Source organism: Papaver somniferum, chromosome 4 (genome assembly GCF_003573695.1).
Source record: "Papaver somniferum cultivar HN1 chromosome 4, ASM357369v1, whole genome shotgun sequence".
Classification (NCBI taxonomy): domain Eukaryota; kingdom Viridiplantae; phylum Streptophyta; class Magnoliopsida; order Ranunculales; family Papaveraceae; genus Papaver; species Papaver somniferum.
The window spans coordinates 100681569-100696933 of record NC_039361.1 but is presented as its reverse complement, the minus strand read 5'-3'; the positions used below and the strand labels follow the sequence as shown (position 1 = coordinate 100696933).

At 34.9% G+C, this 15365-nt stretch overlaps 1 protein-coding gene and 1 long non-coding RNA gene across 8 annotated transcripts; both read right to left on the bottom strand.

The window, feature by feature from the left end:
• Positions 1–3607: 3607 nt before the first annotated feature.
• Positions 3608–8102, bottom strand: LOC113276194 (pescadillo homolog). 2 transcript variants are annotated; one of them, XM_026525765.1, is made up of 13 exons: positions 7988–8102; positions 7815–7900; positions 7431–7679; positions 7212–7337; positions 6974–7058; positions 6767–6877; positions 6202–6295; positions 5837–6078; positions 5416–5523; positions 5036–5157; positions 4705–4924; positions 4077–4283; positions 3608–3918 (listed from the first exon to the last, which is right to left on the bottom strand). In XM_026525765.1, exons 1-13 carry the CDS (start codon positions 8009–8011, stop codon positions 3829–3831), a joined length of 1764 nt encoding a protein of 587 aa, XP_026381550.1. In that variant the 5' UTR covers positions 8012–8102; the 3' UTR covers positions 3608–3828. The 2 variants fall into 2 exon arrangements, with proteins under 2 accessions (XP_026381550.1, XP_026381551.1); XM_026525766.1 differs by lacking the exon at positions 6767–6877.
• Positions 8103–8618: 516 nt separating this feature from the next.
• Positions 8619–14000, bottom strand: LOC113276192. 6 transcript variants are annotated; one of them, XR_003324139.1, is made up of 10 exons: positions 13334–14000; positions 13128–13236; positions 12892–12976; positions 12175–12622; positions 11303–11387; positions 11002–11150; positions 10712–10780; positions 9826–9958; positions 9390–9470; positions 8619–8724 (listed from the first exon to the last, which is right to left on the bottom strand). It is a non-coding gene; the product is annotated as an uncharacterized LOC113276192 (long non-coding RNA). The 6 variants fall into 6 exon arrangements; XR_003324140.1 differs by lacking the exon at positions 10712–10780 and having other exon boundaries at positions 13334–13413; positions 13800–14000; XR_003324141.1 differs by lacking the exon at positions 10712–10780 and having other exon boundaries at positions 8619–8728.
• Positions 14001–15365: the final 1365 nt, after the last annotated feature.

The window sequence follows — 15365 nt, the reverse complement described above, 5'->3', positions numbered from 1 at the left end:
AGTCGTTTCTCCTTTAACCTTAGGTTTTCTTCTTCTAAAACCAGGTTAACGACTTAAAGACTTCATTGGGATTGTGAAGCCAGACCAATATTACTTTTATCGTAGTTGTGTGATCTGATCATGCATATTCTATCGTAACAGTACAATCATATTGATTGGCTATAGATCGTGAGAGTTATCCGATAGGCAAGATATAAAAAGTAATCACAAACACCTTCGTCTCATTGTTTGTGATTCCGCAACATCTTGTTTCGCTACCATACGATTAAGATTGTTGTGAGGTGATTGATTAATCTAGGCTGTTCTTCGGGAATATAAGACCGGATTATCAATTAGTTCCTATTCACCTTGATTATTATCAAAAGACGGAACAAAAACTTTGTTTTTCTATGGGAGACAGATTGATCCTTTTATAGACTTGTCTGTGTGAGACAGATTTGTTTATTTTTAAAGCCTGCGATTTTGGGTCGTAGCAACTCTTAGTTGTGGGTGAGATCAGCTAAGGGAATCAACTGCGCAGTATTCTGCGGGGATCAGAGGCGTAGGGAGTACAACTGTACCTTGGATCAGTGGGAGACTGATTGGGGTTCAACTATAGTCCAGTCCGAAGTAATCCTTGAGCAGGCTAGTGTCTGTAGCGGCTTAATACAGTGTGTATTCAATCTAGTCTAGATCCCGGGGGTTTTCTGCATTCGCGGTTTCCTCGTTAACAAAATTCTAGTGTCTGTGTTATTTCTATTTCCGCATTATATTTGTTTATATAATTGAAATAATACAGGTTGTGCGTTTGAATCAATCAATTAGAAATCCGACCTTTGGTTGTTGATTGATATTGATTGATCCTTGGACATTGGTCTTTGGTACCGTCCAAGTTATTCCTTGTGTTTGATTATTGACTCGCTGATTTCTATTAGCTAGAGTAAATCAAAAAAAGAGAGAGATATAAACTCGTTGATATACTTTTAATTTATTGAGTCTTGTTGATTCTTTTGAAAGTATATTCGAGTTAGTCCATACAGATTGCTAAGCGAAATATTGGGTGGTGTTGTTAGACCCCGCTTTTTCAGATTTTATGAACACTGGTTAACAAATAAAACTTGTAAGGAAGAAATCAAGAGAAGATGGGGAATTAATATTCAAGGAACTGAAGCTTTCAAATTCACTAGCAAAATCAGAGTTGTCAAGAAAGGACTCAAAGAGTGGAAAATAAAAGAATATGGGGACACAGATAGAAGAATCAAGGATGCTCAAGAACAAATTCAAAACTGCTTGAACCAGCAAATTATAGATAATCAAGAACACCAAAGGCTCCAACAACAGTTGAAGAATCTATATGAGGTCAAGAACAGAATAGCTTATCAACAGTCCAGGGAAAGCACCATCAAATATAAAGATAGAAATTCAAAAAGTTTTCATGCTCAAGCAAATTACAGAAGAAGATACAACCAAATTGATGCTCTCAAATATAATCAAGGGGAGTGGAAAGACACAAGAGAAGAAATTGTTGCCATACTCAAAGACCATTTCCAAGAGATTGCCACTTCTAGTTTGCCTGAGGATGATAATGAAATATTAAATCTCATTACTCCTTGCATCACTGAAGATGAAAATAAGGAACTAACTGCTATCCCAAATGAACAAGAAATCAAGAGCAATGTCTTCCAAATAAGAGCTTGGTCAGCACCAGGGCCAGATGGTTTTCAAGCAGGATTTTATCAACAAAATTGGGAAGTGGTGGGTGGAGATGTGATAAAAATGGTCCAAGAATTCTTCAAGAATGGAAAACTGCTAAAAGAACTCAATCATACTTTTCAAACCCTCGTACCAAAAAACAATTGTGTTCAAAACCCTTCTGATTTCAGGCCAATAAGTCTATGAAACATATCTTACAATATAATATCTAAGATCGTGAAAAATAGACTGAAACCTATGCTTCAAAAACTTATCTCACCTTGGGAAGCTGCCTATGTCCCATGAAGAAATATCATTGACAACACAGTCATTGCTCATGTAGTGATACAATACATGAAAACCACAAAAAATAGCAATGGAGCAGTTGCAATACAGATGGACGTGTCTAAGGATTTTGATAGAATGGAGTGGAAATTCATCATCAACATTCTCAGAAGACTAGGTTTTTCAGATAAATGGTGTTAGTTGGTCAATCAATGCATATCCACCACAAGCATATCAATTCTTCTTAACGGCTCTCCAATTGAAACAATTCATTCTACAAGAGGATTAAGACAAGGAGACAACCTATCTCCTTATATATTCATCACTTGTATGGAAGGATTAAGCAGAATGATCCAAGCTTCGGTGGACAGCAAAAAAATTACTCCCATATATCCAGCCAAGAGAAGTCCTCCAATATCACACTTGTTCTTTGCAGATGATTGCATATTGTTCTCCTCTGCCAAAATGAACTCCATCAATAATCTCAAGGACATAATCAACAAGTTCTGCAAAGTCTCTGGCCAAATGGTGAATCTCAACAAATCAAGCATTCACTTCAATAAAAAGCTTGATGATGAAGTAAAGCAAAAAGTCTGCAATACTATGAACATGAATGTTATGCCCATGGAAGAAAAATATCTGGGAATAAAACTCTTCATTGAAAGAAAGAAATCAAATTCTTTCAACAACATAAAAGAGAAAATGCAGAGAAGACTGATACAATTGCAAGATGGCATCACCAATCAAGCTGGAAGGAGCATACAAATTCAAGCTGTCACTAATTTTATGGCTCAGTTTCAGATGAGTTGCTTCATGTTACCAAAGAAAAACATAAATGAACTTGAAGCAATGCAGAGAAGATATTGATGGAACAAAAAACAAGGAAAATGAGGATATTTAAAGTCCTGGGAGAGTGTTAATATACCAAAAAGATGGGAAGGGTTGGGTTTTAAAAACCTGCAAGTGTTCGATGAAGCAATGGTCACTAAACTGGCTTGGAGAATGATTCAAGAAAAGAACAAGAAATGGGTTGAAGTTCTTAAAGCTAAACATTTCAAAGATGAAGATATCCTGCAAGAAGATGTTTCAAGTAATGGGAATGATATTTGGAGAAGTATATGTACTGGAATTACATGGGCGAAACAATTCCATATTTGGCAGATTGGGAATGGGAAGAAAGTCTATGCCTTCAGAGACAATTGGATTGAAGGATACACTACCTCACAAGTGCAACAAAATTTCTCTAACTATGAAGAGTTTCCTTACTATATGAAAGTGAATGGGCTAATTGATATTCACACTCAAAGTTGGAATTTGGATCTTCTTCAGAAATACTTCACACAAGATCAGATAGAGAAAAGTTGCCAATTTACAGTTAACTCCATGTACAAGGCAATTCTATGTCAGAAAAATCAAAGTCTAGCAAGCAAAGAGGAGGAGGCTAAGTTATGGCTTAGCTTATGGGATGTGCAGATCCCACACAAATGCCAACTTTTCTTATGGAAAGTTGCCCATGATACAGTTCCTGTGAACGAGAGACTTGCCAGATTACAGCTTATGAAGACCCTCCTGGACCCCCTCCTCCAAGTTGATGACGTCGATGATAAGATTACAGCTTTGAGTGTGTGTGTGTTTCCTACGTAAAAGCATCTTGAAATGAATCATTAATCACATCACTAATAGAATCTGATTTTATAACAATTGGATTGTCAAGAAAAAGTACTCAAACCATCTTTAAGTCAAAGTCAGTTCTCCCTTTTGGTCAAAAATACAACTTTTACTTCAATATTACTTGGAACAAAAATATGCTAGTAAAAAGTAATTGGTCCACCCAAAACAAGTAAATAAGGCTGAGAACATCAAAAACCAAAATCAGGAGGATTTGCTGGCAGGAGCTTTCGCAATATTCTCTTTCCGTTTCTTAAGAAGATTAACCTTAGCCGCCTTCTTTTCTATTCCCATCTGAAACAATGAAATAGCGAGTCAAATTTCGCCCCACACAAGCCAAAAGAATACAATTTGCTGAGTTCCTTTCTATTTTTAGTTTCTAATCGTTTCGCTAAATTAGCAAAAAGAAAACAGCATGGAAAATGTAAAAAGAATAAGGAAACGGCTGATACCTCCATTGCTTTCACTAGACCCCTCTGCTTGCGTGTCCGTACAATTTGGTCCATGTCACTAACATCCTTTGCAGATCTATCAACGCGATCTTTTATCTCCTCATCAATACTGTCCGCGTTCTTCTTTGAGCTGGCAGCAGCAGAATATGGCAATTTCTGAAGCTCTTTCTGCAGTTCTTCATGATACCGCTTTTCAAGTTCATCCATCTGAAAACAACACAAGTACAAGAACTTATCATGAGCGACAAACAAATAAAACTCAGCCAGCCCCGAGATATGGAAGAAGTGTTTCACAAAAACAAACAGCAAATATAAATGATTGATGAAAACCAAACTCAAATACAAGAACTTTTTATGAGCGACAAACAAATAAAACTCAGCCTGCGCCGAGCGAAAGACTTCCAGAAGTGTTTCACAAAATCATACAAAAACAAACAGCAAATATTAACAATTGATAAAAAGTGAAAACCAAATCCAACACCAACACACTTCCAATCTATTTGATATCTCACATCATGCTTCATAATCTACCTTGCAAAAGTTCCTAATTCTGTATCCATATACTGGGTTCTACCTCCCAAAATCTTATGGCTTAAAGTGCTTAAAAATAAACTTCTCTAGCAATTACCTTGAGCTTCTTCTGAGCAATTTCGATAGCTTCAGTCCGACTCATAATTCCTTCAGCCACTAGACTCTGAGGATCATCCAAATCCAGATTCTCTAATCCAGGCATGGGCAGTACTTCTTTCTTTGCTTCAGCTTTTAAGCGTCTAACTACCTCGGCATACTCAGGAACGTAGCCTTCTGCCTCATTATCAACAAAAGGTGACAAATGTGGAGGAGGTACCCTGTTAAATAGCACCAAAAGCAAGTTACAGATAAAATAGCATCAACAACGTACCCCTTCTTAGTGACCACAAACTAAAAGAAAATTATACAATTTGAGGTGAATCACATACCTTCCCACCATGTAACCATCTGTTGGTAAAAGGATTCTCGCATTTACACAATCATAGATCCACTGCGGTTGGACATATTCTCTAGAGAGGAAGACATGGCCCTGCGTTGGCCTATCAACGATCTGCCACAAAAGAAAGACGATTTACTTGAAGTTTGGAATAAATTAATACCAATATACAAGGATGGTCTTGGAAGTATGTGGAATAAATTAAGGGGTCAAGTCATAATGAGAAACTCGCACCATTTTAATCCACCACCATTGCTCAAATTTGAACTACCGAAGAGCGTGTAGTTTCTAGCTTAGGTAGTCTTAGTTTTTAATTTCATTTCCACAAAGGGTGATTCAGAGGGTAATTCATAATGAGAAACTCGCACCCACCTGATGTGTGATACCATCATCAGTTTCCTGGAATGGAGCTCCTTCTCCATCCCAAGAAACTATACCTCCAAAGGCTGGAATCACAAAAAGTAAGGACTCTCTTGGTACCTAACCAAGAGGAAAAACAGAAAATGAAATTGAATCCCAGTACAAGCACAAAAACAAAGCAAGAACATACATAAAGTTAACTACAAATACTAAATAGCTGGTCATCCACTTGTCTCCTGAATATTGAACACCATGATTTAGTGGAGAAACGAACTCTAGTCGTTCTTTTTAACAGTACCTAGAGCTAAAAACTAATATATGATTAACCGCACACATACTCAGAAAATCGATGAGTTATCCAAACACCAATTGGTGTCAGCTAAACTCCTACCAATATTATTCTATGGGAGTATATAACTATAGAAAAACATACCTCCCGACTTAAGAAGATCTTCAAATCTTTAAAGAGACCTTTACATTCCCTTGTTTCTTCGTCGTCATTATCTTCCCCTGTAATGCCCTCAACAAGTTGCATCAGCGCGCCTGGTTCATTTGCAGGAAGCTGATGCTGAAGTTGAGCTAGTTTAAGCTCAGACTCCACGGTCATCTTTACCTTCCCAGCCTGGGATTCTACCATAGAGGACCCAGCAATGTACTTGGACAATGCATACTGGTCTGCATGAGACATAGGAACAATAAAAATTGTAATAAGCTTCAAGGGGTTAAAATACAAACCATGCTGTCTGACCTTAAAATAAACCATATGGCACATTGGGTAGGTTGCAACGAAGGTCTAACCTGCTCCTAAAGCTTCCAGGCGAGGATCAAGCGTAGGTGGGTAGTTCACATTTATATCTTGATACAGTCTGAAATTGATAAATGAAAGCAGAGTCTGCAAGGCGGATAAAAGAAAGAGAAATGAAGTGTGAGCCCCTGGATAGTAAAGAGTACATAAATGTGGCAAAAATAAACATGTCCAGTTGGATCAATTAACGTAATAGACTAAAATGGAACATAGATAAACATCATCTGACATGCATTTGCTTCATCTTACAAGGACACAACAAATTTTTCTGGCAACAAAGTAATTCAATTTTTTCAAAACCTAATTATTCATTTTCACCATTGACATGCTTTCGGTATTGACCATGGGCTATCAATCTTATGATGATTTTTAAACTAATTATTCATTTTCTCATGTGCAGATAGACCATACACCCTTAAAAAATCCTTTTGTAAAACCAAACGATATAAGCAATAAAAGATTGTCTGCATCTCTGTAACACTAAAAGAAACACTAAACAGCCAAGAAAATCCAAAGGTGACTAAGAAAAAGAGAAGGGGTAAATGAAAGAAGTCTAACCTCATAAAATTCCAAAAAGGTTAACATAACCTTAAAGTCAACATCATCAGTAATCACTTGCTGTAATGCATGAGGGGTTAACCATGTAATTTTTTGCCCCTCAATCTCAACCTGAGTAAATGAACATAAGAATATGCAACTTCTTCGATTCAAGAATTTTTTCAGGTACCAGATTCTAAAATAAAATAAAAATAATAAAAAAATCACCTGATAGTATGTTCCCTTCACAGATATAAAAGTCTTCCTTAGCTTATTTGTTCTTGAGATGTATGCCTGCCATTCATGGCTCAACCTAGTCAAAAACATGAAGAAGCTACTCATTAGAACCTAAACATAGTTCTTTGTAAACAATAAGATAATACATAAATCGCCATAACTAACAAAGCAGATAGCATGAGCAAGCAAATGTAACTTGGTTTTCACAATTTAATAAAATCCGACTAACCTTCGACAAGTATGGATATCCTTCACTTGAATATGCTCACTCTCAACAGCAGGTAATGCAGCAAACAAGTGCACCATAGTAAGACAATCATCTAAATCCCTTAGTGCATCAATAAAAGTAGGATACCTGCAAAAACAAATAACCACATACATTAACCATTTGAAAATGAACAACCAGTACACATAAATACGGACACAACATACCACAAAACCAACTAACCTTTCTTTGACAAGTCTGTCAAGAGTGTAACCAGGCTTTCGAGACCTTAACCGTTTAGCAAGTTCATCATTCTTCTTTGCCACTGCTTTATGTATTTTCTTATCATATGCTCTAATATCTCTAAACTTCTCCATTAACGGTTCATGTTGCAGGAAAGCAATATCCTTAGAATGATAATATGTCTTATTGTTTCCTTCATACTTCTTCTTCGGCTCTCTCGGGAAAACTCCCTTTAGAATACATAATTTCCTACAATATAAAAATTTTAATTTCATAAATCAAAATATAATATAAGTAAAACCTTAAACCCTAAAAAGACCAGCTAACCTCCCCCAAGAATCTTAAAATCTTAAACCCAAAATCAATACTGCATCTTTAACATACCGGAACGTAGGTAAGGTAACTTGTAAATGTCTAAGTGCTTTGGTTCTGGTACTATATTTTGCTGAATTTCCTTCCTTTTTCTTTCCCTGTAAACAACGAAGCAGAATCAGTAAAAAAGATTTCAGAAACTGAATACATAGAGCATATGTAAATTAGGTATATGGAGTGATTACAGGAGGTCTGTAATGCTTGGGCATTTTTGCGACTGTGTTTGAGTTTCAGAAGAGATGCGAAGGAAGCCCTAAAGAAGTTGGGTGAAAGGGTTTGATAGAGAAATTTCATTTTGTATTTATATGGGTAGGTTAAGCTTGACAGTGTCGACCTTAGTGGGTCATAAAAGATGTACCCGATAACCGATGATATTTTAGAAGGGAAAATTAGGCTCAGGACCCATCCATGGGTAACCCATAATATGAGGCCCTTAATTAAAAGAAGTTTAAATCTAGGTCCCGAATTATTAAAAGATCTTGATATCCTTATATATATTGTCAAGCCCGTAATTAAATATAATTTAAATGTAGGCCCAAAATTATTAAATCTAGTCCCGACATTATTAAAGTACAGTGCGAATGTGTAAACAGAAGTTACACATGCATATGGCATGTGTATCCAGAAGTTACACATCCTTATGACATGTGTAATGCAAGTTATACTTATATATATATGCAAAAAATAGACATAAAAAAGAAAACATAAAAAAATACATGTATTACTTTAATATTCGTTTAATTCAATTTTTTAGCATGTGTAACTAGAATTTACACACACATCTGTCTAGTGTAATCGAGAGTTACATATGCGTCTATCTAGTGTAATTGAGAGTTACACATGCATCTGACTTGTGTATTCAGCGTCAACTCCAGTTCCAGCGAGACCAATACCACAAATAAGCAAACCATGACTGCGGTTCCTGTCTCCGTATAACACAAAAATAGTTTCAGTATATACAGAACATATAATAGTTTCTCAGATTCTATAGAACCTTACATATACTATTTCATGAAAAATGAATCAACTTTCTGTTAATAAAATTACTAAAAATAAGAATAACACTTTTTGCATGTGCATTTAGCATCTGTAGCTAAGAGTTACACATTCATATGGCTAGTGTAACTGGAAGTTACACACGCATCTGGCTAGTGTAACTGGAAGTTACACATGCTAATTGTGTACATATACACTGAAACTAATTGTTACACATACATATGACTTATGTAATCAGCAAATACTGAGCCTAATTGTGTACCTCTGGCAAAAAAATTCAACAAAGCACCAAAACTAACAAGCTTCAAAGACATCAGTGTCAACTAATATAGTAGTCACCATTCACATTCTAAGATATGCTTTTCCTGTGTAAGCAAGTAACATTGCAAAAAATTATGTAGCAGAAACAATGTATGAAAACTAGAGGTCTTCAGATACCATCTATTCAGCTACCGAAGACGCAACACAATACAAAGAATTCAAAAAATATATTCGCTAATTATTACTCATACCCTAGCACATTTACGTTTTGCTTATTTTGTTTAATGTTTCAAAAACTACATGAAATGTATAATAAGGCACAAGACTGACCTTTTGGCATTTCTTACAAGCAACTGCACTGTTTAAGGTAGATACTCCATAAGCCAACACATGAACTGTCCAAAAAAACGCCTGCAACATAAAATGTACAACAAAGCCTCAATCGATATTGAAATACATAATCCCCAGACATTGCAATAACGAACTAACCATCCTCATTTCAAGTAAACACTCGAAATACTTGTTCATCCTCTAAGGTCTACAACCACCATTTAATAACATTTAACCACGAAAAAAAAGCTCAAATATTTGCCTCAACATAAACAATCGATGGATCACAAGTTCATGTTCAAATTAGCTTTTCAATAATCATAAATCTGGAGACAAAACAAAAATGCAAAGCAAAGATGAAAAACACTTGAAAAGTAGTAAATAACCTCTTGTTTAATAAAGAACAAAAAGTAAAAAAACTTGAAATTTTTTTCACCTCAATGTCTTCGCAGTATACTTCCAACAACACGAGTATCGAAGCTCAGCATTGCTTGCATCTCATACTCTCACTGCTTGAAATAAAGTTTCACCTCAACGTCTTCATATCTCATGTGCACATCTTGTGTAAACTGCAGTTACATATATACAATGCTTGTGTAAACTGCAGTTACATATATACAATGCTTGTGTAAACTGCAGTTACACATCTCGTGTAAACTGCATTCTATCATGTGTATATATAAGTTCATATCTAATTAGCATGTGTAACTAGTAGCTACACATCCATTTAACTTATGTAACTAAAAGTTACATATCTAATTAGCATGTGTAACTAATAGTTACACATCCAAAAAAGGTCAGATAACTTACAACAAATAGACATTTCTCTTCCTAATACAAAGTTCAAATGAATACACAGTTCAGACATGTGACTTCAAAATACAAAAGCACATAAATTGCGAAGACTGTGCCTCAGAAAATTGAATTGATCATCAAGGAGAAGTAATGAAACAACCCCATTAAGTTCAAAGTGAAGAAATATTAAATTAACTTCATCATCTGCACATTTCACTTTGATTTGAATTGACCCGATTCAACTATATTTATAAACCATTAAGAAGACAAGCTAAACCTTATCAATTTCACAAACTGAATAAAACAATGCTTACAAGCTAAAAGAAAAATTCAGATATCATTTAGTGCACCAAAACTAATTGAGAAAGAAAAACACAAGCCTATATTACAATATTGATCTGATTATCGTCTGAGAGTGATTTAAATGATTCTGTGAAAAAATGCACATTCAATCAGTATGTGTAAGTAAAAGTTACACATCCAATTAGCATGTGTAACTAGAAGTTACACATCTATAAGTTATATACCTTTGTGGTAGAAGAACTGAAAACAATAAGAATGCTCTTTTCCTTATAAGAGTCTCTTTTGTATATTGCCTGAAGATAACAAAAAACTATGATTTCAAGTTTGAATAACCGAAAACCTAGTACAACATACTTAGCATCCAACATTACAAGTGAATATGGCTTCTTTATGACAGCCTTTCGCTTCATATAATAAACCTGGAATATATGTATTACCTTTATAAGGGCTATATAGACAATCGAGAATAGAAGGACAGGTACACGGAAAGAATTAAAAAAAAACATAAATGTACCTGTTGTGTGCCACCTGGAAGCAGAATAAGGTGCAATGACCTCAGATTTAGAGAGACAGACCTCAGCATACATCTAATCTTACCACTAAGTCCATTCTGCAACTTCAATTGCAACCACCATCAGTTTCACTGCCTATGCTTTCTTGGCTCTGCTCAAAGAAATCAGTCAATTAAACACAATCAATGTTACGGAACTATATAAAAACTAAGAAAAACCAAAGGAAAAGATGTTGTGCCACAAGAGTTGTACATAACAATAGCAATTAAGCTTCTGTGCAAAAAAATAAATAAAATTAATTACCTCATTTGATTCATTTAGCAAAGCACTGCTTTCAAAGAGGTTGAGAATAACCCAGGGGATGTTTAAACTGGAAAGAATCTCAATACTGCATAAACAAGGGATGCGAGTTTTATTTATTCATACATACCTGAGTAGTATTCTAGTATCAGACCAGAACATAGAAAACATGAATGCATGATGTGAGAAGATTAACTACTGAAATAGGAGTTACACATGCATTTGAATAGTGTAACTAGGAGTTACAGATGCATTTGAATAGTGTAACTGAGAGTTACAGATGCACCTGACTTGTGTAACTGAGAGTTACACATCCACCTAAACCCCTAAGAAATGTCTAATGTCTTACACCTAAACCCGTAAGAAATGTCTAATATCTACTGCAACAAAAGTTGTTCAGCAAATCAAGTTCAATAAAGATAAAAAGTGAAGGTGCAAAACTATACATGTGAGGGATGTATTTGAGGCATCCCCAAGTCGCCTTGCCTCCCATATAAAATCCAATTACATAGAATTTTGATCATAGACCCAACTGGTCAGCAAGCTCTTAACATCTAAAGCAGTACTCTTATCTGTAGGTTTCGATTCAGATCAGTTTCTCCATACCTAGATCTATAAAATTAGCATGTGTAACTGGCGGTTACACATATAATTAGCATGTGTAACTAGTAGTTACAGTTGTAATTACCATGTGTAACTAGCAGCTATACATTCATATAACTTGCGTACTTGTTAAGTCTGAAGGCATCATACTTCAAAAGTTAATAGTCCATACAAATGCTTAATGTTGTTGATAAATACAATGAACCAATACAGTATACACACATGAACTAGTGCCAAAAGAAAAATGGAAACGAATATTGCTCAATATTTACCTTTCAACAGACACACATGAACCGCTGCTGGCCACCACCACTACCTTCTCATCCTCCAAAACTTGTACCTCCAGCACCAAAATCACCACAGCTTTGTTTGTAGAACAAGACTGAAGATAAGCGAACTAAAAAACAAACTCAACTGTGAACTTTAGTAAAATGTTAATGTTGCTTATATCCAAACAAACCAAACGCAGAAAGAGACAAGTAGTGAAAAATGAAATCAAGTCGTCATATCTTCTGAACCTTGTTCCCATGCTTCACAGCTGCCTCAAACACAGACACCTGAAAATTACAAATTCCAAATGATTCATTAACGAATACCACTTCATAATCACTAAAAAAATGATGCCCTATTGGGACGGCAAAAAAGTGTCGCAATAGCCTGTTGTAGAGGAACCTTAACTTCTCTGATTCATTCAACAAGCGCACCCTGCAACATGAACTCCTGCGAAATAAAGTTTTACCATGAACTAAAGACCAAAGAAATTCTTAATATGCCCAGGCAGCGGGCTTTCCAAAAAGAATTCCACTTGCTAGCCAAAGAAGCTGGGTGTTCTGGCGGCTTGACAAGCCAATTATAGCAAGCTTTGACAGAGAAAATGCCGTCTCAGAAAGTCTTCTTCTAGAATTAGGTAAACGTGTAAACAATCTAGGTAATTTAAGAACTTGGTAAACATATAACAAATTACTGAAATGACTGACACAGTCACTTACTTGGGAGCTGTTTCTGCTCCAAGGGCCAATCGTAAAGCCACCACTCCAACAGAATCCTTTTGGCTTTGTCCCAAACCTCATTTTGCTGCGAAAGAATGGTCCAATAGCATCAATCATTAATCTTATGATTGAAATACATAATTAAGGTGTAAAAAATTCCAAAATAAAACAAACCATATGAAGAAAAAAAATTACAATGAAATTGCTCCAAGTATTAAAAACTTAAAATGAAATACCATTATGCCAATAACATGCATTGATAGCTCACCACGAATTCACATCCTTTGCAAGTATTTTAACCAGAAACTTTCTCCACACCAGAAAATTTCTAAAATTTCTCATACCCTGCAACAGTGATAAAATGAACACCAGGTTAGTTGATAATGCACTACAATTGAATGAAAATGAAAAGAACGTAAAAGAAAGGAATGAATGTATTTACATGCAGTGATAGCTCACCACGAATTCACATCTCATATGGATTTAATTACCATCATAAATGAATGTATTGGCATCACCAATCTACGATTCCACAAAACCACATGTTGTAAAATCAAACCATCTAAGAAATTGTTCACAACAAAAAACAGCAAGACACCATTGTAGTATTTAAAATCCCACTTTTAGACCACATCCATTCACTCTTAAGATGATTTCTCAAAAAACAATAAAAATAACTCACTTCAAATTCTTTGAACCGTCTCCTACTAAATCATTTCTCTCAATCAATTGTTAAAATGAGAATCCAACTAGTGAAATAAGAAATCAAAAGAATCAAATCTGTAAAAGCTATTATGAATAATTACAATATAATAAACGTCAAAAATATATCAAAATGAACATAATTTTGAAGACAAACACCACCATGAAAAGACGATGAAGCAGGAGATGGTTCCAATCGAACAAACCAGAGTTTTAAGAATCAAAAGATGGTTCAAATCCAACAAACAATTAACCGGTTGAAAGCTTGTCAAGTAACAAATCTCGATCCGTAAAACTCCACTGCTCCAACTTTGATTTGTGTTCTCTGTGAAAGAAAATCGAAGCCCTAGCAAAGAGAACAAATTAGATTTAAGATTAGATCAAAATTTCAGCAACAGATCCTTACAAAGAGATTTCGTAAAAAAAAAAAAAACTCTCAAAACCTTAGTTCCAATTGAAGAGAATGATAAAAGTATTATAGATCTAAATTATGATTCCAAATCGGATCAAAAATTCGAAGTGAAATCAAATGAATTAGGGTTTTGAAACCGTAAATCAGTCATTCGTAAGTTTATTTTTGTTAAAAACATGACGAGATTTCAATTGAATCGAGTATAGAGATGAGAAACTTATCTGTTTTGTTAGATTTGTTGATGAAATTGTTGCAATTCAACATTAATCTTCTGATATTCAGAACCTATAAATAATTTTTGCCGGACCGAGAGCGAAAGAGAATGGAGAAGAGAGACAAAGAAAATAGATAAATGAAAATATCTAATGAGATTCCTCTTGTATATATAGTAAAGGGTAGTGTTGTCATTATTAAAATTCGTAATAATTAATTATGGGCCAGATCTGAAGAAAATTTGATTTTTTTGGCCTAACAGTATCATTTTCCTAAAGTATGGAATTGATAGTGGAGGATCCATTTTGCGGGGCTTCTATATGTTGAACCCATATAGTAAGGGGGTTACAGTATTTTTCACATTTTAGAAAGCTATTATTGGGGCGTCACATTCTAATAGAGGGCTCCATTTAATAGGACAAAAACAGGTCATTCATAAGTAATTTCAAAAATCTCTTATCTAAAATAATTTTATAATGACCAAACAACCCTTATGTGGCTAGTGCTAATAATCTAATTAACTAATAATTAGATTGATAAGTTTTTTATATAATTAGTGATAGAAAATCATATTAGGTGATTTAGGTGGGAAGAAAAAGTTGAAAAAATTGAGAAACTTTGGGATTTTTTTCTAACTAAAACCCTAGATTTTAAATCACCTAACCAATGCTTTTTATTTCTTAAAATTGATGAAAGTAAGTAAAAAAAATTAAATTTTTTAGCTTTTCAGAGCGGTTTACGGTTAGGTGATGATGAACTCCTAACCGTAACTAGGTAAAATTAGGAAAATCCAATTTTATACCAGTTATGGCTGGGTTTTCTTGGTCGAAACCCAACTGTAAATCAGTTACATCTGGGGATTTTTTGTCGAACCCAATTGTAAAATAGTTACGTCTGGGTTTTTTGTGATCAAACCTAACTGTAAATCAGTTACGGCTAGGTTTTTTTTGGTCGAACCCAACTGTAAAGCAGTTACGGTTGGGTTTTTTTGAGGAAAACCCAACCGTGACTGGTTCTGAAACCTAATTTTTCTACTGTTTTAATCAATCTAACCATTTCAGATGCAATCGGTTTATTGATTACCATCACTTCTATCAATATGCTTCTTCCGCATCTTTATTAGAGAATTCAATCGACGATTACAAGT